The sequence below is a fragment of the Vombatus ursinus genome, unplaced genomic scaffold, assembly GCF_900497805.2.
Source record: "Vombatus ursinus unplaced genomic scaffold, bare-nosed wombat genome assembly UNPS02010219.1, whole genome shotgun sequence".
NCBI classification, from domain to species: Eukaryota; Metazoa; Chordata; class Mammalia; order Diprotodontia; family Vombatidae; genus Vombatus; species Vombatus ursinus.
Window position 1 is genome coordinate 6561750 of NW_020949997.1, and position 24192 is coordinate 6585941.

The window sequence follows — 24192 nt, forward strand, 5'->3', positions numbered from 1 at the left end:
GTCTTAATTCTTTACAACACGACTAATGTGAAAATATATTTAATAGGAATGTGTATGTAGAACCTATATCAGATTGCATGCCATTTTGGGGAAGAACGTGGGGAGGGAGTGGCGAAAAATTTAAAACTCAAAAGCCTATGGAAGTGATTGTTGAAAACTAAAAAGAAATTAATTTTAAAGAAAAGATTCTCAGCTGAGTTCAAAGCAATTCTTTCTATCACTTTTGACTAGTAACTCAGACACACTTCAGATTATAGCAAAAGATGTGGGAATCAAAAGCCCTGCATTTTAGCACTGGCACTGACTGTGTGACCTTGTGCAGATCAAAATGAAGTTAGACTAGATTTCTCAGGACACTCCCAGTCTTTTCTGATAGTTTTCTCAATATATGAATGGAACACAAGCGACATCTAGTGGTGTTCATGGGCAATTGAGGCATTCTAAAACATGCAGCTAGGTGGCACAGTGGATAGAGCTCTGGGCTTGGAATCAGAGTGACTCATTTTCACAAGTTCAAATCTGGCCTCAGACAATTACTAGCCGTGTGACCCTGGGCAAGTCACCTAACCCTGTTTGCCTCAGTTCCTTATCTGTCAAATGAGCTGGAGACGGAAATGGTGAACCACTCCAGTATCTTTGCCAAGAAAACCCCAAAATGGGGTCACAAAGAGACTCGTTGCGCATGACTGAAATGACACAACAACAAAAGATGTTTGGTCCTTTGTCCCAAGCAAGAACATCAAAGGATCATATTACCACAAATTTAGAACTGGGAAGGATCTCAGAAGCTGTGTAGTTTACTTACAATAATGATAGCTCATTTATATAGTTCTTTGCAGCCATAAAAGTGACAACACTCTTTACATACATTGTCACATCTGATCCTCACAATAAGCTTATGAGATAGGTAGCTCAAATATAGACTATTGTTGCCATGGAGTTGCATCTAGCGTCTATCAGCCCTTAATGTGTTGAAACTAGAACAGTTTAGAAAAGTGTCAAAGATGCCTCAAAGAGAAGAATGTGGAAACAGGTTAATCTTCCCTCTAACCCCTAGGGGCAGATACAAACCGTCACAGGATAAAGGTGTGGAGGGTAAGGTGTTGCCTTTTCTAGGGGATTTTTTTGTTCGCCTGAAGTTATTAACCTCTTTCTGTTTATACTTTCTATTGTAAATCAACCTACAGCTGACTAAGGAATATGACTTTTTGTTCAATCATTTTTCAGTTGTGTTTGACTCTTTATGACCCCATTTGGAATTTTCTTGGCAAAAATACTGGAGTGGTTTTTCATTTCCTTCTCCAGCTCATTTTACAGATAAGGAAACTGAGGCAAAGAGTGTTAAGTGACTTGCTCAGGGTCACACAGCTAGAAAATGTCTGAGACTGAATTTGAACTAATGTAGATGAGTCTTCCTGACTCCAGGCCAGGAACCTAGCCACGAAGCTATCTAGCTGTCTTTAATAAATACAACTGCAGAATGACTAAAAAAGGCTGGTGATTTCCTGAGGAGAAATCATTATCCTGCCGCCTCCCCTCTGTAGTGGTTGAATATATTTTTTTTACTTTTCTCAGTCTGACCAGTTTCTCTAACCTCTATGTGTAATGCAAGTATTGATATACAGCAACAATTTATGGATACTAATTTGTTTTATATATATTTGTTTATATTTGTTTTTATAAAAATTTGTTTATATGGATACTATTTGTTTTATACACAGTAAGAGGGGAGAGAGCAAAAGAGCAAAGGGGTATAATTTGTTGGTTATACAGCAGCCAACGCCAGGAACTTCTGACTGCATGAGCAGAAAAGGAATTTTCTGCTTAGATTCTTTCCCTTTTTGGGGAAAAAGGGAGATAATCAACCTTGAAAATGTCACTCATTTAGAGTGGATAGGAGAGGGATAGGAGAGAAGGGTAGTGTTTGAGAGCTCTCAGGATATCCCACCAAATCATTGTTTGTATCAGAGTAGCAAAGACTCTCATCAGCCTGAGTAGCTGCAATTTGGAAATTAACTATTGGATCTCTGAAGGGAAGAGCTGGGTGGGGTGGGGGTGGGGGAACATCCGGGCATTCAGCGCTGTCCCACATGGTGCTTAAAGGTAACTAGGTGGTATAGTAGACAGAGTCTGGAGTCAGGAACACCTGAGTTCAAATTCCATCTCAAACACTTTTTAGTTACTTGACCCTGAGCAAGACACTTAACCCATTTCCTCAATTAACTTGACCCTGAGCAAGACACTTAACCATTTTCCTGCAAAATGGGGATCCTAGTAATGCTCACCTCACAGGATTATTGTGAGGATCAAATAAGATAATATTTGTAGGGTGCTTAGCACAATGCCTGGCACACAGTAGGTGCTGAATAAATGCCCATTCCCTTCTTCTAGATGGAGGGAAGCTAGGTGGCACAGTGGATAGATTGCTGGGCCTGAAGTCAGGAAGACTCATCTTTATGAGTTCAAATCTGGCCTCAGAAACTTAGTAGTCATGTGACCCTGGGCAAGTCACTTCACCTTGTTTGTCTCGGTTTCCTCATCTGAAGGTGAACTCGAAAAGGAAATGGCAAACACTCTAGTATCTTTGCCAATAAAACTCATAAACAGTTGGACATGGCTGAAAATGACTGAACAACCAAATGGTTTGCACTCTGTTTAGATTGTCGGAGGTGGAAAGAATTTTTGAATGTATTTTTTCTCCCTCCACTGACAACTGGGTGTTCCTGAGCTAAATGAGAGAAAATCTTACTGCTATTGATCTCTTACTTTTACTATCTTTCTAAAGTGGGTCAAACCTTGATCTGTGCCTTCTCCCTTAGGAGCTAAAAAACAAAACAACAAAAAAATAGACTTTTGGTGGTCTGATGAAGGAGGACAGGTACTGCGCTCCCCATTCTTTTCCCATCTATGCAAGGACAGAGAAAATCTCTCCTTGGGGGTGAAATTGAGGGTGGTGATTAGGTTTTCCCAGGGTGAAAATAAAAAAGGAGCACCTAGGCCGGGCTTGTGGACATCACAAGGATTCCAGGGATATTCCAAGGATAGGGCCGGAGGAGATTGTCCCCTTCCTTCTTGTAGCAACTCAACAGATCAATCTTTTTGTTTCACATTCAACCAAACAAACCATTAGTTCTTACAGACCTGGGATCTGAATAATTCACAAACATATTATATGTAGGCAATGAAAACAGACATACTCATACTGTGTGAAACTGTCATTTAACTTTTCAGCTGGAGTTCACTCTTACAAATAGCCCTGGATTTGGAATACGAGTCCCTGCTTTCAAATGACTTGGAATACTTTGACAATATGTAACTGCTTGGTTACCTATCTATATGGCCTTGTGCAAGTCATTTACCCTTATAGACTTCCTTTTCCTTATCTGTAAAACAGGGTAGGTGGATGAGATAGCTCCTAAATTTTCTTATAACTCTTATTTCTATGTTTTTGTGAAGGGTCAGTCTGTCACACTTCTAAGCCCTGCCCATGTCCTTTCTCTTGGAGCAATGCAATAGATTAGCAGTCCTGAAGGTGGTGCTATAACTGTTTAGCTCTATCCAATGTCCTACTACCTTCTCATGATTTAGCCACCCGAGGCTCCAGGTTAAGACGATTTTATTGCTGGAAAGGATTTTACAGATTAGGGCCAATGTCAGGAAGGCTCATCCCTTATTCCCAATCTTTCCTCTTCACTACCTGTCATACATCTGCATAGGGTTGTTGTGAGGATCAAATGAGTTAATATATACAAAGTGCTTTGCAAACCACAAAGTGTGGTATCAGTGTTTCTTTTCTTTTTTTCCCCAACATCCTTCCTTCTTTCCTTCCTTCTTTTTTCCTTTCCTTCCTTCCTTCCTTCCTTCCCTTTCTTTCTTCCCTCCTTTTTCCATCTCTATCTCTTTCTCTTCCTCTCTCTCTGTCCTCTTCCTCCCTCAAATTTAAAAGTTGCTCATCAAAAGTTGTTTATTAAAAGAGAACAGATCTCTCTCTGGAAAAGGAAGACCAAACAGTACGGCTCTGATTGTCAGTAGAAGCCTATCTGGTGATTAGATATAAGCAAGGAAGGAAAAGTTCACAGAAGTAGAGTGCTAGGGATGCTAGTATGAAATGAAACTTTGTGAAATTCACAGGTTTGCTGGCCCCTGATGTCTTCTTTCTCCTCTTCTTCCTCATCATAATTCTAGCTATTATTTCTATAACATTTTCAACTTTGCAAAGCATTGTGCATATATCATTTCATTTGATCCTCACAAAAATCCTGAGAGGTGGTATTGTTAGATCTTTATTTTTGAAGAGGACCAATAACACTATGGGGTGACATTGAGAGGCAGTCCTACAAGTATGATTATCACTACACATGAGGAAAATGAGGCAAAGAGATCTAGTGACATCCCCCAGGGTCACACAGCTCACAGGTGTCCAAGGCAGGATTCAAATCTATGTCTTTCTGACCCCACGTCTAGTCCTCTGTTCTCATCATTATCTTTGTGTAATTGACATCATGGTTGTCATCATCATTACTAGGAAAAGTTGGGGATTTGGAGTCAGAGAATTAGACTACTTTCCTACCTGTGCAACCTTGAGTCAGTAACTTTGCCTCTCTGGGTCTCAATTTCCTCATCTGTAGAATAGGAAGGTTGGGCTAGATAATTTTTAAAGTCTCTTTAGCTCCCAGATTTTGTGTTTCTGTGACTTCTTAGAGTGACCAACCCCCTACCCCTAGAACTCCCAGAGCACTTTCTCTTATATTGTACCTTCAAATCATACTCTGTATTCTGGTTGTTAGTGATATATTTACCTTTTCTCCCTTATCAGACTATAAACTCAGAGAACACAGAGATTGTGACATAAACAATAGCTCACATTTAGAGGACACTTTATAGTTACAAAACACCTTATATAAATGTTATCCTTCCATCGGTCCTGTGAAAAAAGACAAGGCAAGTCTAATTATCTCCATTTTACTCGTGAAGAAACAGATTTGAGGAGATTAAGCGACCTAAGTTATGCACCTGGGCAATTCAAACTCAGATCCTGCTGCTGGGTTTCAAATTCAAATCTCTCTGCAGGTCTAAGGCTCTGTCTATGACACTTACTTGGCTTCATTACTGCATTAGCAGAAACACCAAGGTATAGTAGCTAGAGTGTTGGACTGGGATTCAGGAAGACCAGGGTTTGAATACTATTTCTGACACTTACTAGCTAGATGACCTTGGGCTAATCACCTAACTTTTCTGAGCCCCAGCTTCCTCATTATAAAATAGGGACAACAACAGTTTCACCTTCATAGGGATTTTTGTGGGGTTTAAAAGAGATAACGTCGAGAACTTTGCCAACCTTTAAATGCTATATGAATTCAATCCAATAAATATTTATGAAGTGCCTACTATGCACCAGGCACTATGCTTAGTGCTGGCAATACAAAAAGAGGCCAAAAAAACCCCCAGTCCCTGCCCTCTAGGAGCTTAGAATCTAATGTTGGGGGGGGGGGGAAACAACATGCGAACAAATATCTACAAGGCAAGCTATATGCAGGATAAATAGGAAATAATTAACCAAGGGAAGACTCTGGAATTAAGGGGAGTTGGAGAAGGCTTCCTGTAGAAGGTGGGATTTTAATCGGGACTTAAAGGAAGTCAGGAAAGTCAGTAGTCGGAGTTATTGATTCCCTCTCCCAGTACAACAGCCTGGTGCATGTAGTAGATATTCCATAAATGTTTGTTGATGGGCTTGTTAGCTGAACCCTGTACTTTCATGGACAGAAGAAGCTGCTAATGACAGGAAAGACTCCAATTTTTGTAATAAACAAATATCTTTTATTTCAAATTGTCGGGTTTGAACAATAACAGTGATAACAATAACAATCACTACCGAAAGCTGCCATGGTGCAAAATAATGAATGGGACTGGTGGTGTGTTTTTAGTTTTGCACGCTGAGGTATCAGGCATGGTGAAAAGCACAAAGTAATCAAAGAACTAAAGCTGGGATTTCTCCCATTACTTCTCAAGAGCAAAGAAGAAATGCAAGCAGAAGCTTGGAGATTGTTTGGTCAGTTCTTTCCCTTGATCATTCAGTTCGGTTCAATTCAATTCAATTCATTTCCTGAAGCACCTGCTTTGGGCAGCACAATGTGGGCAAGACAAAGATGAAAAACAATGGGGCCCCTGCCCTCAAATGGCTTACAGTCTAGCAGATAGAAAGAGAACACCCATAACCAGAATACAGCTCAGAGTATGGTTAGACACACTGGAGGGGTCAAAGTGGAGTAACGGGAGAGCTCAAGGAATCTGATATCACTTCTAAGTCAGGTGGATCAGGAGTTGCTGAATGGAGCATCTGGTTCCTGAAATCTTTGAAAGATAGGAATGATTTCAATGGATGGAGATGTGTGTACAAATGGTGATTACTTTAAAGGGACAATGGTGTCAGGGCATTTGCCTCTGGAGATGAAAGGAATGTAAAGAAAGGACCAGGTACCTTCCTCTGATCAGCATGAATTGAGTAGATGTCAGGCAGGAATTTGAGACTTTGAGCTTCTCCCCTTTCTCAACCCTTCCTCACCTCCCCAAGAGCCAGGCAGATCACTCCACCTCCATTACACATAGGACAAAACAAAAACACAGCCATCAGCTTCAGACATTTAATTTTTTAAAAAAGCACCTTGAGTCTTACGTTACTGGAGCAAATCAACAGCATCCATTTCACTGAGAAGAGTCAAAATTCAATTTAATTCAGAAAAAAAAGAATGATGTATTAAATGCCTACTATGTTGAAGGAATTGGGGATGCAAAGACAAAACAAATAAACAACCCCCCCAGTTCTTTCCCTCTATTACAGCAATGTGGATAAACTACCAGAATACATGGCCTAAAGGGTTGTTTAAGTATATATATTGTAAGCTCCTTGAGAGCAGAAATTGGGTTTTACTCATCTCTTTCAGTGCCATGCTCATAAAAAAAATACCACAATACATTTTTGTTGAATGAATAGTATGGTATTATGAGATATAGTACTACATAAGATGATAGGATTCAGAGATGGAAGGAGTCTCTGAGGATTTACCCCCCTCATCTTCCAGAAGAGGAAGCAAAAGACCAAAAAAATAGGATAACTTGGCTAAGTTCATGTAACAATATTGATTAAAGGATGGATTCAGCTCCCCTGCTCCCTCCTGGCAACCATTTACTCCCATAGGCTGGTGAGGAGACAGAAAGAGGGGGACAGTATGATTGAGTCGTCCCACAAGGGCAACCTGCTTACTGATCAGTTCTCTCCCTTCACCCATGACCTTAAGGAAGGAGTTATAGTCACCATTCTTTACGGAAACTGAATCCCAGAGAAGTTTGCCTAATTTGCCTAAAATCACACAGCTGGTCAGTAGAATAACTGAGATTCCAGCCTAGGACCTCTGACTCTAAATATGGTGCTCTTTCCATGGCTACCCCCATGCTTTTGGTGTCAGCTGTGCCATCTGGTCATTCTCACTTCTCAGGGACAGAGTGGTTTCTAGCACCACTTGCTAAGCAATCACTTGCATGTTTTCAAGAGGTAAATTTAGAAATTCTAGCACAATTATATAAAGTATTAAAATCTTGGCAGATACTAGTTGAGGCCCCTCCAATGTCTGTGGCAGGATGGGCTTGAAACTGTGGAGTAAGAACACTATATAGCTTTGATCAACAATATCATTTTATTGTGCCCACAGCTGCCCTTGGGAGACCAGGCTCCTGGACAGTGACTCAGGGAGTTAGAAGAAGACCCTCATAGTATCTGTTCAGAACAGAAAAAAATTGCTACTTACACTCATTCCAATTCATTAGAAAGTCAGGACATCACCTTTATGATGTCACTGGTCCTCTTTGAGAATGAAGGACAGACAACAACAATAAGGAGGCAGCCAGTGGGAGTGAAGGATCACAGCACCAGAGTTAGAAGGCGACCCAGAGGCCATCTAGTGTGACCATCTCATTGTACAGAAGTAACTGAGGTCCAGGAAACTTAAATGACTTTCATGAAGTCACATAGGTAGGAAGTCTCCCAGGCAGGATTTAACTGTGGTCCTCTGATTCTGGTATTCTTTCCATTGTACTACTGTTCCCCTTGCTGATACACCAGAGAGGAGGCACACAATGTGATTCCCTCCTGTCTTTAGCCCTTAGACATTGCCCTAGGATCCAAACACTCCTAGATTTGGCCCTGGTTGTACCTCATTTGAAAAGAAAGAAAATTATATCTTGTCACCCTTAAAAATAAGATAGCTTGAAACAATTTTGAAAATAAGAATGGATTGAACATTGTTGTTGTTCAGTTGTTTTCAGTCATGTCTGACTCTTCATGATCTCTTTTGGGGGTTTTGTTGACAAATATACTGGAGTGGTTTGTCATTTCCTTCTCCATCTCATTTTACAGATGAGGAAACTGAGGCAAACAGGGTGAAGTGACTTGCCCAGCGTCACACAATTAGTAAGTATCTGAGGCCAGATTTGAACTCAAGAAGACGAGTGTCACCTAGATGCCCCATATTGATTGATAAACAATAATGAATTGATCATGAACACTATTTAAAACATAAATAATCCTGTTGCTAGTTCATTGATCAGGGAGTGATATCTCTGGGGTTTAACCTTTCACATGAAGGAATACAAATGCACCACACTTGCTTTATTCATTGGTAAATAATTCCCAGAGTCAGTTATTTTCCAGGCAAACTAAAATAATACATTTTTAATATACAATACAGTTGCATCTGATATCCAAAAAACTCAAGACAAATTAAAATTTCAAAACCAAGTTACCAAAAGTACTTTTGTTTTATACAGTCTGAAAACATGGGCCAACTACTTCTCAGTCCAGCTTTTGGATGTATGTCCTGACGGGACACAAAGATTCCTCTCTGTCCTGTTGTCATTCTGCTCTCCTTCAGTGGTAGTAGATGCTGAAGGCATGGAGGATGTACATAAAGGTAGTAATAAAAGCAAAGAACTGGAAGAGAAACAAGGGGAGGGGTTGAAATGAGGAGTAATGACGCAGCTCAGCAGCAGCCCAGGGCAGGGTCTAAATCATTCATATGCCCTGAAGGGCAATCTGAGCTCTTCCAGGCAATGCCAGCAAAGCACAAGTTTTAGCTCGCTGTCTCAGTCTGTGTCTTTCTGTCTCTGTCTCTCTTCTCTGTCTTTCTTTCTCTGTCTCTTCACTGTCTCTCTATCTTTGTTGCTGCCTGTCTCTCTTCTCTCTTCCTCTTTGTCACTGCCTATCTCTCTTCTTTCTTCCTCTTTGTCTCTGTCTGTCTCTCTCCCCTCTGTCTCTCTTTCTCTGTCTTCTATGTCTCTTTACCTTTGTCTAGGCCTGTCTCTCCTCTCTCTCCCTTTGTCTCTGTCTCTACCTCTCTCTGTCTCTCTCCAGTTCCTATCAAACTGGAAAGTCTCCAAATAGTCTCCTGGAGATGGAACACATGTCTTTTGCCTAGTGAATAGAAGGGCAGCTAGGTGGCCTAGTTGATAGAACCTGGAATTAGTAAGACCTGAGTTCAAATTTGGTCTCAGACACTTATTAGCTGTGTGATCCTGGGCAAGTCACTTTACCTCTGTTTGCCTTAATCCACTGGAGAAGGAAATGGCAAAACATTCCATTATCTTTGCCAAGAAAACCCCATGAACAGTATTGGTATGCTATCGTCCATGGGGTCATAAAGAGTTGGATACAACTGAATGACTGAACAACAACAACAACAACAACTGACTAGAAAGTGATAACTGTAGTCAGTAGTTACACAACATTTTTTTCTTACAAAGGAACTCAAAGTTCTTTATAGTTTCTTTTTATCTTGTGAATTCCCATTCTACAGATGGATAAACTAAGGCATAGAGATATAGTATGCCTTAGCCTCTGTCACAGGGATAGGGTTTCAAAATTCCAAAATATGAAACAGATAAATGTGAAGGGGGAGGTGAGGATAATGTGTCACTTTACAAAAGTTTTGTTTTTTTTTTAAATCAAGGATGAGTTCATTTGAAATGTGAATTCCCTTAGCCCATAAAATGTTGCATTCCAGAAATTGTTTATTTATATTTACAGTTCTTCATAAATAAAAGGCAGATTGGTGTAGTAGATAAAGGGCTGATTTTGGAGTAAGGAAGACCTGGTTTCAAATTCTGCCTCTCTCACTTAAGAAGAGAAATTGAAAGGGAGATTAGAAGTTTTCAAAGACATGTTGACCCAGACTATCTGTTCACTTCTCTGATCCTGGAGCAGCACACATGCTAGGCTTAGAAACTCAACAACAGGAATTTGATGAAGTGAGGAGCTCATTGAAGCCCATACATGTTGTGTGAGACGGGAGGAGAGCCTGACAGCATCTGGAACAATTCTACAACTCCCAGGGGCTGGGTAGATGGAGGTGACTCACCAGCAAATCAGTCCTCATGTAGAAGACCCATTCATGACCTGGGTGACCCTTTGGTGCTTCCCAAGGCTTCTTTAATTGGGGAATAGAAAAGATTGAATGCACAGGGGGGCATCTCCAATCTCCGTCTTTTTTTTTTTTTTATTATGCAGCTGCACTATACCTTACCCATTAGATATGTTCCTGAAAAATTTTGGTTCCAACCTGTAATTTCATTGGAGGAGAGGGAGGAGAGGGAGGAGAGGAGAGAAACTGCTAGGGTGGAAATTTCCTCCAGCAAGGCAAGCCATTAACATACCTATGTCTTACAGTCTTAGAGAGTTGCCTAGAGACACAGAGAAGTTGAGGGTTTTACTCGTTCATGATCACACAGCTAATATATATCAGAAGGAGGACTTGAAATCAGGTCTTCCGTGTGACAAGACTAACCCTTTAGCCACTATGCCACACCATCTCTTATTCCTGAAAAGCCATGTATAAATTCTACTGTTTGTAATTCAGTGTCTTAACCCACTGGGGAAACTGACTTCAAAGGTCTTATCCTTGATAAAATCTTTTGTAGAGTGAAGAATTATCCTCTTCCCTCTCTTCTACATTTATGTGTTTTATGATTTGGAGTTTGTGTATAGTTTAGATTTTTCATAAAGCAGGCATTTTCACAGAACCTACTTTACCTCAGAGAGCAAATCACTGGTCCTGAGCCTATATGGCTCCCAGTCCTACTTCTTATTCCTCTCTTGGAGCCTGAGGCTAAAGATCTCCCAACAAAACTCAGAAAGGAATATGACTATCTCCTCCAAAATCATTCAGTGAGGGGCTGCATGATGTGAGCTGTCTGTCTCTGTCTCTTTCTGTGTGTCTCTTTGTCTCTGTCAGTCTGTCTGTCTCCCTCTCACTATCTCTTTTTTGGTCTGTCTCCATCTCTCTTTGTGTCAGTCTTTCTCTTCCTCTGTCTCCATCTGTCTGTCTGTCTCTTTCTTTGTCTCTGTCTCCCTTTCTCTATCTCTCTGTCTCTTTCTCTCTCAGTCTCTCTCTTTTTCTGTCTCCCTCTTTCTATCTCTCTGTCTGTCTTCCCCTCTATCTCTTTCTCTGTCTCCATCTCTTTGTCTCTTTCTCTGTCTCTTCCTCTGTCTCTATCTCTTTCTGTCTCTTTTTCTGTCTCTGTCTCCTTCTCTCTATCTCTCTGTCTCTTTCTCTGTCAGTCTCTCTCTTTTTCTGTCTCCCTCTTTCTATCTCTTTGTCTGTCTCCTTCTCTCTCTCTCTTTCTTGGTTTGTCTCCATCTCTGTGTTAGTCTTTCTCTTTCTCTGTTTCCATCTGTCTGTCTGTATCTTTCTCTGTCTCTCTCATACACAGCTTCCCCTAGAAAGTACTGTGCTTTTTATTTTCTATTCAATCATTTGTGCATCTGATGCATCTTGCCCCCCTCCTAGGAGAGAATGGACTCCTTAAAGGCATGGACTGTTTGGATTTTCTCTTTGTATCCCCAGTACTTAGCATAGTGCCCAACCCAGAGCAGGAATTTAACAAGCATTTGTTGACCTAAGTTGGATGTGATCCTCACCAATGAGGAAAACCCATCTATTCCTGAACTGGGAAAATGAACCCTCCCCCATCATTGACTTGGAGCAAACTGATAAAGGGCTTCTGTCTCTTATACTCCATTGTGGTCTAGCACTTAAAAATTCTTGTACTGAACACCTCACAGCTCAGCTCACCGTGGCAGCAGTATTCAGTTCATAAAAAATTTTCCCAGGTCTTTCTTTCTCCGTGCGAATTGTTGCATTTGCTTGTAAAACAGCTGCACTCATGTACAAAATTCCTGTAGATCCATGATAAAGGCTATCCTGGAAAACAGTCCCCAAAGAAAATCATGAAATAAGCTTTATAAGACAATTTCAAAGCCACCACCTTTATCTTTTATTATAAAACTAAGATATCCACAAGTGTTAGTAGTATTAAAGGACAGAACCTCTTGTGTCAGATTAGGACTGACTTTTTATTCAAGTAAAAAGTCCTTGGAGGAAAAAAATAGCAAGGGAAGTCTCATTCAAAATCACTATGTGATGAGAGGACCCCTGATCATTTGAGTTTCCCATTAACTTGATAAAATTCCAAGATATAAAGAGTGGGTAGCAGAGACAATGAAGTGTCCAAAGTGATCTGATCTGTACCTTGAGTCACTCAACATCTCAACCTATGTATCTTTTAGGACCATGGTCTCCATGAGGATAGGGTTTCCTGGGGAGTCTGGGTCTGACGTCAAGGATTATCAGCCTATCTGAAGGTAGAGATATGGGCTATATCTCACTCTCCTTCTGATTGTGGGACTTTTCTCTATCACGACTGCACTTAACTGTTTTCTCTTATCCTTCTTTCCCTCTGCCTCTTCCCTTTGCCATGAAAGCTACCAACTTCCACCCTTCTGAGCCAAGCATTGGCCCATCAGGACAGCCATAAACTAACCACTACCTAGACAACCATAACAGTAGTTGTATGAGGCCATTGGGAAAATTCCTTCCCTTCTAAACAGTTTTAGGAGTGTGGACCCACTGAGCACCTTAAACCTGAATTAGTCATCCTGGAGAACCAACCTGAGAGTAAGGGTACCCGGAGAGGTAAATATACATAGAATGTTTTCTCTCAACCTCTTTTCTTTTTTGAATTACTATAAATCCCTTAAAAAAAAATCCCAACTCCAGTGCCATTTCCTCCGTGAAGTCTTCTCTCTTCCCTCCCATCTACAATAACTTCTCCCCTCAAACATCATGTAACACTTTGCATCTCTCTTGTGTACTTACTTTGTAACATTGTATAGCTGTATATGTCATATCCGCCTAATAATCAGAGACCCTGTTTTATCCAAACTTCGCATTTCCTCCAAGCATCTAGCATAATCCTCCATAAACAATAGGTATTTAATAAACATTTGAGGATGTTGTCAAATCCTTTTATAAACTGAAGAATATTCCCCTGATTTACATTTTGTGATTTATGGTTTGTATATTTCTGGTTTTATGATAAAGCAGGAGTCCTCTCAGAATTCATTTTAGTGGAAGAATAATCATCCCTACAGTCTCTGGGGCCATCGTCATCCTGAAGTTGTCCCTTGGCAAGAAAAGTCCCCAAATCAGGCAGCAAATCTGTATGCCTCCAGCCAATATTCATGGTAACACTACACATCCTTACCCAAACTCTCCAGGATTCATATTTTTTATAAAATCCAAGTAAGTAAGACAACATGAACATCAGGGAGATGAGGAATGAAGTGATGGATACATACATAACCCATCCTTGCAACAAATCAAAATACACTTCGGTGGCAGCTACCAGAATCCAGACCCAGCATCCAAATACCTGAAAAAAGAAAAGAAAACTTGTGTTGAAGGCATTTCTTTCCTACAGTGTAGTTTTCTGTGCAAGGCATGAGTCTCTTTTCATCTTTGTTGCTGTTTTCCCCCTTGGCGTGGTACGTTCAGAATTAATGATCTACTTTAACCCATGACTTTCCTGGTCCCCTCGGCCATTGTTCATACATCCTCTGGTTCTCTGCTCTAAGCAACTCAATACTATAACCAAATGGGACTTCTCCCAAACTAAAGTGAAACAAATTCCTTTCCCAAATTCTTGCAATTTAGATGCCTACTGAGGCAAGGTCTTTTACCCTTTTTGACCTCTCCCTTCATTTTCACCCCTATTCAGTTTAGCCCCAACCCTTTTACCTTCTGTCCTCTTCCATAGTGTCCTCTGGAAACCACTCCCAACCACCGCTATTGTTAACAAATTCTTCCTCATCCTAGAACTCTTGTTTTCATTTTCTTCCCGTTTTCCTGGTGCTAGCAGAAAACTGGATTCCTCCAGTAGATGCCTCATCACTGGTTCCACTCTACAGTGCTGGCTACTCTTCTCATGCTGTATGGCACCCTGGGTCAGAAGGAGCAGTTGGCATATTCTCTACTCCTCACGTTACTTCCTGATCCTTCCCCAACCACTGTAGTTCCATTATGTCTTTTGCTTTGACTTTTACACCACTTGTCTATTTTACTTTGTCCAGATCTTTGTTTCTGTCAGCTGCTGGCTTCCATATTACTCTCCTTGCTCAGAGTTCAGCACCTGAATTACATATACAGTCTTCTTCGACTTACCCTCTACCCTTATCCTTAGAGGTTCCTTTATTCATACGGATGTCGGATGTCGCTATGAAGCCGTGTTCTCTGGTTTCTCCACCTCCTCAATTCCCATGACTCATCTCCATTGTAGCTCAGTCTTACACTGACCTCCCCATCACCCTCAAGCCATTTACCTCCGTGATCTTGAGCACTGAAGTTCCTTTCCTGTAATATAATTTCCTGTCCCTCTGTTTCTCTCTTCTGCCCCTGGGTTGTATGGTGGCTAGAGCAGTGGGTTTGGAATCGGGGACAACTGAGTATGAATCTTGCCTCAGACAGTTACTAGCCTGGGTGACCCTGGACAAGTCACTTAACCCTTCTCAGCTTCAGTTTCCTCATCTTTAAAAGGAGGATAATAATAGCACCCACATCACAGTGTTGTTACGAGGATCAAATGTGGTAATGTGCTAAACTTTGCACTTGGCAAACCTTAAAGTGCTATAGAAATGCTAGCTATTACTATTCAATATCCATTACTCCTCCACATTTGCTTTTTCTTCCAAGGCCCTCAATACTGTTTTGGCCTTCCTTTATACATTCAATTGGTTCAATGATGCACTTGTCCCCCATCTTTGAATCTTAACTCTACATTCACTCTCCGCTGATCCCTAATTCCCAGGCCGCTGCTGGAGGAAGTCATCCATGCCAACTGCCCACTAAGTCCACTATTAATTCATGTCTCTCTGATTCCAACTAGCTCCTCCCATGTCCATGGTCATCCTTTTATCATTTCTTCATTAAATATCTTGTCTGTTTGGGTCTGATTGGCTCAGAATGAATGTCAATAACAATTGTTTCTGGTTTTGCCAGAAACCCTGAGGGTCTTCTCCTTCTAGATCTATATATATATATATTTTAAAGAGGCCATTCTTTGCTTCATTTTTTAATAAGCCTTAATCACTCAATGGGTGCTGCCTCAGTCAAACTGAGTCTGTTAAAGACTTTAGCTGAAAAGGCCAAGGTCCCTTACTGCATCCTGGGCCATCTCCAGTTGTCCTGATCCATGTCTGGCCACTGGACCCAGATGGCTCTGGAGGTGAAAGTGAGGCCGGTGACTTTGCACAGCTCTCCCTCCCTTAAATCCAATTCACTTTTATGGCATGGCATCACCTCCCTGATGTCGTGGTCCTCTTCGAGAACGAAGGACAAACAGCAGCACTGAATATCTTCCTCCTTGTAGAGACCATTCATGAACTTTCTCTGCTCTCCTCAAATCCCCAGTCAATCCTTCTCTCAGCACAAGAGCTCATCTTCTATTCTCCTGAGAAAATCAAAGTTTATCACTAGCTCCTTCCCTCCCTTCCTCTTTTCACTTCCTCATGCAGCCTCTCCGTCACTCCATTCTCAGAGGATGAGGTTGCCCTTCTTGCTGACTCGTTGCTCTCCTCCATCATTCTCTTTCTCATCATCAGTGTCTATTCGTCCCTGGCTCTTCCTACACTGCCTGAAAACATACTCAGGTCTCCTCCACCTTTAAAAACACCTTGACTCTGTCATCTCCTCAGGCTATCATCAGGCGAAATCGTAGAAAGAGTTGTCTAAACTTGTAGCCTCCACCAGCCTTACCACCCTAATGAAACTGCTTTCCCACAGATTACCAACAATCTTCTTTTTTTTTTTTTAAAGGCAGTTGGGGTTAAGTGACTTGTCCAAGGTCACACAGCTTGACCCAGCTAGTAAGTGTCAAGTGTTTGGTCTGAGGCCAGACTTGAACTCAGGTCTTCCTGACTTCAGGGCCGGTGCTCTATCCACTGCACCACCTTGCTGCCCCTACCAACAATCTTTAACTGAATTAGATGGCCTCTTCTCAGTCACAATCACATCATCACTAATGTAGCACTGGAAGATAGCCATCCCAGTCTATAGTCATCCCAGTCTACCTCCTTCATTTTACACATGAAGAAACTGAGTCCCAGGGAATTTAAGTGACTTGCCCAACTCATCCTCAGTCTTTCTTGAGCTCTTTACAACATCAGCCCCTCCCTCTTCTGGAATTCTGGCTTCCCTCTTGGATTCTGGGACACCGTTCTTTCCAGGTAGAAATCCAATCTGTCTGACTGCTCATTTTCAATGTCCTTTGCTAGATCACCATCCTTCTCCTGACTTTTTAGAGTGAATAGATCCCACCCAGGCCCTCTTTTCTTCTCCCTCCACATTCTCTCTTTAGGTGATCTCATCCACACTCATGTCAATGATCATTTCTATAAGATGACTCTAGGTGGGTGTGTATATGTATATATGTGTGTATATATATATATATATATATAATATATATACTGTGTATAAATTATATATAGAGATATATGTGTATACACATGCACACACATATCCCCTAAGCCCTTTCCTGAGATCCAACCCTATACCTCAGTTTGCCAGACATCTCTACCTAGTCATTTGATCAGCACCTCACATTTAATGTTCCGAAATGAACTCATCACCTTAATTCTCTTCTTCCTCAAATCAACTTTTCCATCCTCCAGACTTCCTTATTTATGTTGAGGATAGATTATTCTCAGTCACCCAGAATTATAACTTCAGAGTCATCTTTGAATTTTCCCTCTCCCTCTCCCTTCCCCCCACCTAATCGGCTGCTGAATCTTGTCCATTTTACTTCCACGTTATCTTTCTCATCTGTCCCTTTCTCTCTACTCACACAGTTACTACCCTGATTCAGACCACATCATCTCTTTCCTGGACTATTCTAAGAGCTTCCTAATTGGTTTCTTTACTAGCCTCTCCTTTCTCCAATCCATCCTCCTCTTCACTCAAAAAATTATTTTCCGAAGGCACATGTCTGACTATGTCACTTTCCTAATGACAAACCTTCAGTGGCTCCCCATTGCTTTTAGGATAGAACGAAGCTCCTTAGCCTGGCTCTTCAGATTCTCCACAAGCTGGCCCCAGCCTCTCTTTCTAGCCTCACTTCACATTACTCTCCCTCACACGCTCTGTCCTAGATGCCACCTTCTCAATCTGTCTACCCATAGTCTCCCATGCTCGCTTAGAATGCTCCCCTTTCTCACCTCTACCTCATGGAACCCTTGTTTTTTCTTCAAGAATCAGGTCAAGTGAGGAAACTGAGGTCTGGGGAGATTGTGACTTTCCCAAAGTCAGCTACTAATCAATAGCAGAGACAAGATTTGAACACAGATGTTCTGATGTCATATCCCATGTTCTTTCCATTCAACCATATTGCCTTTGGCCTTCAATCTACTGGGATGAGAGATTTTATCTCCAGACAAACCCCTCCCCCTCTCACTCGTCTTTTGCCTTTCCTACTACTCCTTGAAAAGAAGACCAAACCAATGATGTTTCAGGTACTGTTCATCTTGCCCTAAACAAACAAACAAACAAATTTCTAAGCGAGTGAATTAACTAGTCTCATGTTGTTTACATCCAATCACTGGCTGAGCCATGAGTCCAGTTAAGAACAACGTTATCAGAGATTTTCTGCACCCCAGAATCAGAATCACAGGAACTCAAAGCTTATAGGAAAGTGGGGACATCATCTAGTTCCAGTCCTCTCTTCATATTTAAGGAAATGGAGGCCCGGAGAAGGAGAATGATTTGCCCATGGCCACACCGTCTACAATGACTTGCCTTTCTCCATCATCCAGAGTCCTGCCCCTGGGCCTCATTTTGTTACATTGCCTGAAGTCCCACTCAGTGGAGATTTATTTAGGTATCATTTTCTTTTTGTTTCTTTCCTTCTTTTCCAGACAAGGGGTAAGTGACTTGCCCAGGGTCATATAGCTGGTAGGTGTCTGAGGCCAGATTTGAACTGAGGCCCTCCTGACTTCAGGGCCTGTGCTCTATCCATTATGCCACCTAGCTACCCACTTAGGTATCATCTTTGAAACATTCAAATACTTATGGGGGAGAAGAGACAGCTATTTGTTATTCACATATTTGTTTTAAGTAGCGCAATGAGATTGCTTAGCTTTTATACTGAGAGAAAGGGAATTTCAATAAGTGAGATGTGGAGTGAGGGAAAGAGGCAATTTTGAACATGGAGCAATTGGAAGAGGTGAGTCCTTCGGTAAGCCTCAATGTTGTTCTGCAGTTGTGTCTGATTTTTTGTGATCTCATTTGGGATTTTCTTGGCAAAGACACTGAGATGGCTTGCCATTTCCTTCTCCAGTTCATTTTACAGATGAAGAAACTGAGGCAAACAGGGTTAAGTGACTTCCCCAGGATCACACATCTAGTAAATGTCTGAGGCTGGATTTAAACTTCCTGACTCCAGACTCCATTCTATCCACTGGACCACCTAGCTGACACTAGACACTGTTTTGCAGAACAAAGGGAAGATGAGGGCAACGGATCCCTAAGGGCCTGGGGAGGCTGCCCTAGGAGGCAGGGCTCTGCTACAGAGAGGAAGGTGGGAAGATACCAAAGACAAATTTTGTCTATTTCAAAATTCTCCCTGGAGCCCAAGAAGGAGGGAAGACATTCTCCTCCTCTTTTTCTTCTTCTTTCCCTCTTTTTGTGGCCTTTAAATCCCAGGTCCCCAAACTATTGCTAATGCTGTTAGCAACTGTGTTCTGTCATATCACTGGCTCTCGTGGTCTGGCTGGGAATCAAACCATGGTGTATGATACAGTTTCTATGGGAAAAGGAGTTCTAAGTTTTAAGCAAACAACATGCAGAGTTTAAGCCCAGAAACTGTTGGTAGAGGTGGGACTACCTGCCCTGTGAGTCAGATTTTGCTCATTCCTGAAGAGGGTGAGGGTGAGAGAAGCTGAAGGATCAGCTCCATGCTTGTTCCCTGTTAGTTTTGTTTTATTTTAAAAAATTTAACATTTGATTTTTGTAAATGTTTTATTGCTATTCTGGCAATGAAGGATCAGATTTGAGAAAACAATCATTGTCCATGTTGCCTAAAGAAAAGGAGATTGTGAAAATACAGATTTAGAAAGAGATTGTCAATTCTGTTCATTTTTTTTTTCTTATTAGGGTATGACATTGGACCTGCAATTTTATTGGCACAGGGAACTCCTGCAAGTGGGAACTCCCTCTTCCAATGCAGCTAGCACCTTTTCTGCAATTTGGTCTTAGAGTTTCCCAGAGCACTAAGGCCTTAAATGACTTGTCCAGGGTCACAATGCTCTTATGTGTTAGAGATAGGATTTGAATTCAGCTCTTACTGGCTTTGTGTGGTACAGTAGATAAGAGTGTTGGGCCTGAACTCCAGAAGACTCCTCTTCCTGAGTACAAATCTGGCCTCAGACACTTACTAGCTGTGTGACCTTGGGCAAGTCACTTAAGCCTGTTTGCCTTAGTTTCTTTATCTGTAAAATGAGCTGGAGAAGAAAATGGTGAACCACTCATATATCTTTGCCAGGAAAACCCCAAATGGGATCACAAAGAATCAGACAGGACTGAAACAACTGAACAACAAAAACAACAAATGTTAGACACTTCCTCCTAACATCAAGCCTAAATTTTCCTCTCTGTCTCTTCTACCACTGCCCCTCATTCCCCCCTCTACGCCCAAGCAGAACAGGTCTAAACCCTTTTCCATATGAACACCCTTTGAATAATACTTGTATGAACTTGGTTCATATGTCTGTGAGTCTCAGTTTTCTCATTTGTAAAATGAGGCAGTTGGATTGATTATTTCTTAGGTCTTCCCCACTCTAAATCTATGATCCTTTGATCTGAAAGGTCGCTGTGTCTTGGCCTGAGCATGAAGAGGAAGGTCAGCATTGCCACCATTACTAACTTGGAGATAGTTCTGTTTACTAACAAGCCCCTTGCAGCCCAGCCTGGAGAAGGTGGATTTTCCAAGGAAGCCATCGATCCCTTTGTGAGTCATTTGCCCTTTAAGCCCCAGCTAAGGAAAAAGATGAATAATCTGGTTGTCTTTCAAGAAGAGAAAGGAAGGGGATGTGAGGGAAGAGGGGAAAAAAAAACCACACCAGCACACCAATGTGGTATAGTAGAAAGAGTATTTTTGTTGTTTAGTTGTTTTCGGTCGTGCTCTGACTCTTTGTGAGCCCATTTGTAATTTTCTTGGCGGATACTGGAGTGGTTTGCTATTCCTTCTCCAGTTCATTTTACAGATGAGGAAACTGAGGCAAACAGGTTAAGTGACTTGCCCAGGGTCACACAGCTAGTAAGTGTCAAGTGTCTGAGGCTGGATTTGAACTCAGGTCCTCCTGACTCCAAGGCCAGAGCTCTATTCACTGCGCCACCTAGTGCCCCAAGGACTATCTTTTGCTTTCCTTTGTATCTCCAGTGCTTAGCACAGTGCTTGGCACATAGTAGGTGCTTAATAAATGTTTATTGACTGATTCATCAGTAAAATGAGCTGTTTAGACTACAACATACCCAATTTGCCTTTATTACCTTCAACGTGTCACCACCGGCACCTTTTTCACTGTGCTCTTGTTGTAGAGGAAAGAAAATGTTTTGTTGGCTAGAGCACTGAATGCCAGCACCAGAGTAAAGTCTCTCCTCCCTCTAGCCATAAATCCATCACAATGGAAGTGCCTTAGATAAACCCTTCTTTGGGGTTGGACCACATACTGGGATTATCAAGAGGATGATATGTCATCGCCTTCTACCTCCATGCACAGAGGTGTATCATTAAGTATGGTTTGGTCCTTAGTAAGCCAATGAATAGGGCCCACTGAGGCCCTCTCCAGCTTTGGGAAGATGGGGGTTCTATCTCACTAGACATCTTCAAACATGAACTGGATGCTCCCTTTTTGGGGCTGTGATAGAGTGGAGCCTTGTTCGGGTATGTGTCAAACTAAGTACCCTCTGAGGTCCCTTCCAACTCTGTGATTCTGTGATTTGTATCACCCTAGAGAACACTTTGGGATTAGCTTCTGGGGCTCAGGGCGCTATTATAGAAAGACCATTGGTCTGAGGGTCAAGAGACTTGGCTTCTGGGGCAGCTAGGTGGTGCAGTGGATAGAGCTCTGGCCCTGAAGTCAGGAGGACCTGAGTACAAATCCAGCCTCAGACCAAACACTTGATACTTATTAGCTGTGTGACCCTGGGCAAGTCACTTAACCCCAATTGCCTAAAAATTAAAAAAAAAATAAAAAAAAAAGAGGCTTGACTTCTACCATCAACTCTGCCATTTACTCACTTTGTGATTTGGGGCAAGGCACGTAACCCTTCTGGTCCTCAGTTTTCTCTTCGGCAAAGTAAGATTTGTATTTCTGAGATTATCTTCTATTTATAATCTATACATCCTCAATGTATGGTTTGTGTGTGTGTGTGTGTGTGTGTGCATGTTGTCTCCCACATTAGAATGTAAGCTCCTTGGGGGTAAGGACTGTGCTCATGCCTGTCATTGCATCTCCATTGCTCAGCATGGTATCTGATGTGCAGCAAGCATTTAATAAACGCTGTTGCCTCAGATGTCTTCTCATTATGCTATCCTGTGATGCAAAGATTCACCTCCACAAACACCACTAGGAAACCTCAGGCAAATACTTCTACTTGGGTATGTGATTTCTAGTTCTGACTATTTCAGTGGGAGGTATGGGCATCCTGTGAAATGGCTCTTTCATGTTACATAGCCAATGGAAAAAAAGACTTATTTTTCACCTCCACAGTCTACCACCTCCTGAGACACAGCATGATCTCTGCCAAGTTCATGTTGTGTTAGCTGGCTTCCGATGATTGAAAAAAACAACACTGTCATCTTATGTCTACTATGGGGAGTCTGGGTTGGTTTCTAGAGAGGCATGAGAAACTTGAGCATATGCCATCACCTCTTAAAAAAAACCAAACAAACAAACGAATTGACATTCCAGACCTTTCCCATGTCTTATATTCCTTCCCATTTCTAGTGTTCATTACGTCTTCCAAGATCAACATATTAATTTTAGACATGGGATTAGTCAGCAAACATGGAACGGTGCTGTTATCTTGTATACTTAGTTCAAATCAGCACATGATTACTGAATGCCTATTATGTCCAAGTCTTTGTGCTCAGCACTGGAGAAACAATGATAAAAATGATTCAGTCCCTTCCCTCAAGGAACCTTCAAAATGTTTCGTGGTGGAGAGGGAAAGGGTGTGACATAGGATGGGGGCCAAAGGAGAGCTCCAGACAAAAAGTTCCAGGAAAACTTGAGGGTAGAGAGGACATGTGCTTGTGGGTATGTGGGAGTAGAAGGAATCAGGGAAGACTTCATGGGAGAGGTGGCTCAGGAGCAGGAGGCTGAATGAAGAGGTGGTGGTGGGAGCGGTCTATTCCAAGGACGGGGGCCAGGGGACAGCCTAGTCAAATCAGAGAGGTGAGACATAGGACACTCAGTTCAAGAAACAGCAAACAGTCTAACTTGGCCATGAGTGTTTAAAGATGAGTAACATGAACTACATTTGGAGAGGTGAGTTGCAGCCACATTGCAGGGAGCCTTCAATGCTACAGTAAGGAGTTCATACTCCCTGTAGTAGGCAATGGGGAGCCAGTGAAGATTTTTGAGCTGAAAAGTCTGTTTCAGTGACCACTTTAGGAGCCCTGATGTCTTCTGAACAGTTTGTGTACACACAGACTAAAGTTAATTTGAAACCTGAAGGGCACTTTTGGAGTGGACTGGAGACCAAGTTATTCGTTCCCCTATAGATGTAGAGAATGACCCAACTAAAGAAAAAGAAAACAAAGATGGCAGGGGGAATTATGTTTTACTATGGAGAAAGACTTCTGTCTCCTGAACTCTTCAATTGCTTTTGTTATTACATGTTGTTCATGCATTTAAAGAGGCAGCTACAGCTCAGTGGAAAGAACGCTGAACTAGGAGTCAGGGGACCCAGGCTCCAGCCTCAGATTCACCATTAACTAGCTTGTGTGACTTAGGTAGATCACTTTGCTCTAGTTGAGACTCGGTTTCCTAATTTGTGAAATAAGTCCTGATGATCTCTGAGATCCCTTTCACCTCTAGTATCTCGAGTCTGTGAGTCTACCATTCAGCATTCCTTCCATCCAAGAAATGAAACTTTCCACTGATGTCCCATCCCAGTGCCTCACAGTGATGTGGGAGTGATGCTGGAAGCAGAAAGGCTTTGCTTTTGGACCTAGCAATACACCGCCTCAGATGACCAGCCGGGTTCTGTGCACAGGCTCATCGTAAGACTGTTGGCCACCACACGATATTTTTTGACCAGAGAGATCTTTCATTATTTTGAAGCTTTGATCTATGATCCTAAAGATAAGAAACTATAATGATTTGTTCAATCATATGACTCTTTGTGACCTCATTTGGGGTTTTCTTGGCAAAGATACTGGAGTGGTCTGCCATTTCCTTCTCCAGCTCATTTTACAGATGAGGAAACTGAGGCAGACAGAGTTGAGAGACTTTACACTAAAAGCGTAATGATACTATTATAATAAATAAAACAGTCTTGTACAAAAGATATGGTCTTAGAATTTGAAAATGCCCAATGAACTCCAGGCTTAAGAAAGAAGCTGTGAATCATTGTTATAATTATCATTACTATATTGCTAGAAAGTACTAAATAAATGTAAATTATTATTATTATCATAATAACTCCTCTTGTTCAATGGAGTTTGGATAAAAACAGTTCTCAGATGAGTTGCTCTCCTGTTTTTTTCTTTTATGTTATTATTTTGTATGTTATCACAACTATTGCCTCCAGG

General features: G+C 41.6%; 1 protein-coding gene across 1 annotated transcript in view; it reads right to left on the minus strand.

The window, feature by feature from the left end:
- Positions 1-8450: 8450 nt before the first annotated feature.
- The window catches only part of MALL (mal, T cell differentiation protein like), a 53011-nt gene continuing 37269 nt past the window's right edge, over positions 8451-24192 (minus strand). Inside the window, exons 2-4 of the mRNA XM_027853941.1 lie at positions 13591-13758; positions 12120-12248; positions 8451-8983 (exon numbers count right to left, since the gene is read on the minus strand). Coding sequence (XP_027709742.1) covers positions 8921-8983; positions 12120-12248; positions 13591-13758 — 360 coding nt within the window. The 3' untranslated portion in view covers positions 8451-8920. The remainder of the gene's footprint in view (positions 8984-12119; positions 12249-13590; positions 13759-24192) is intronic.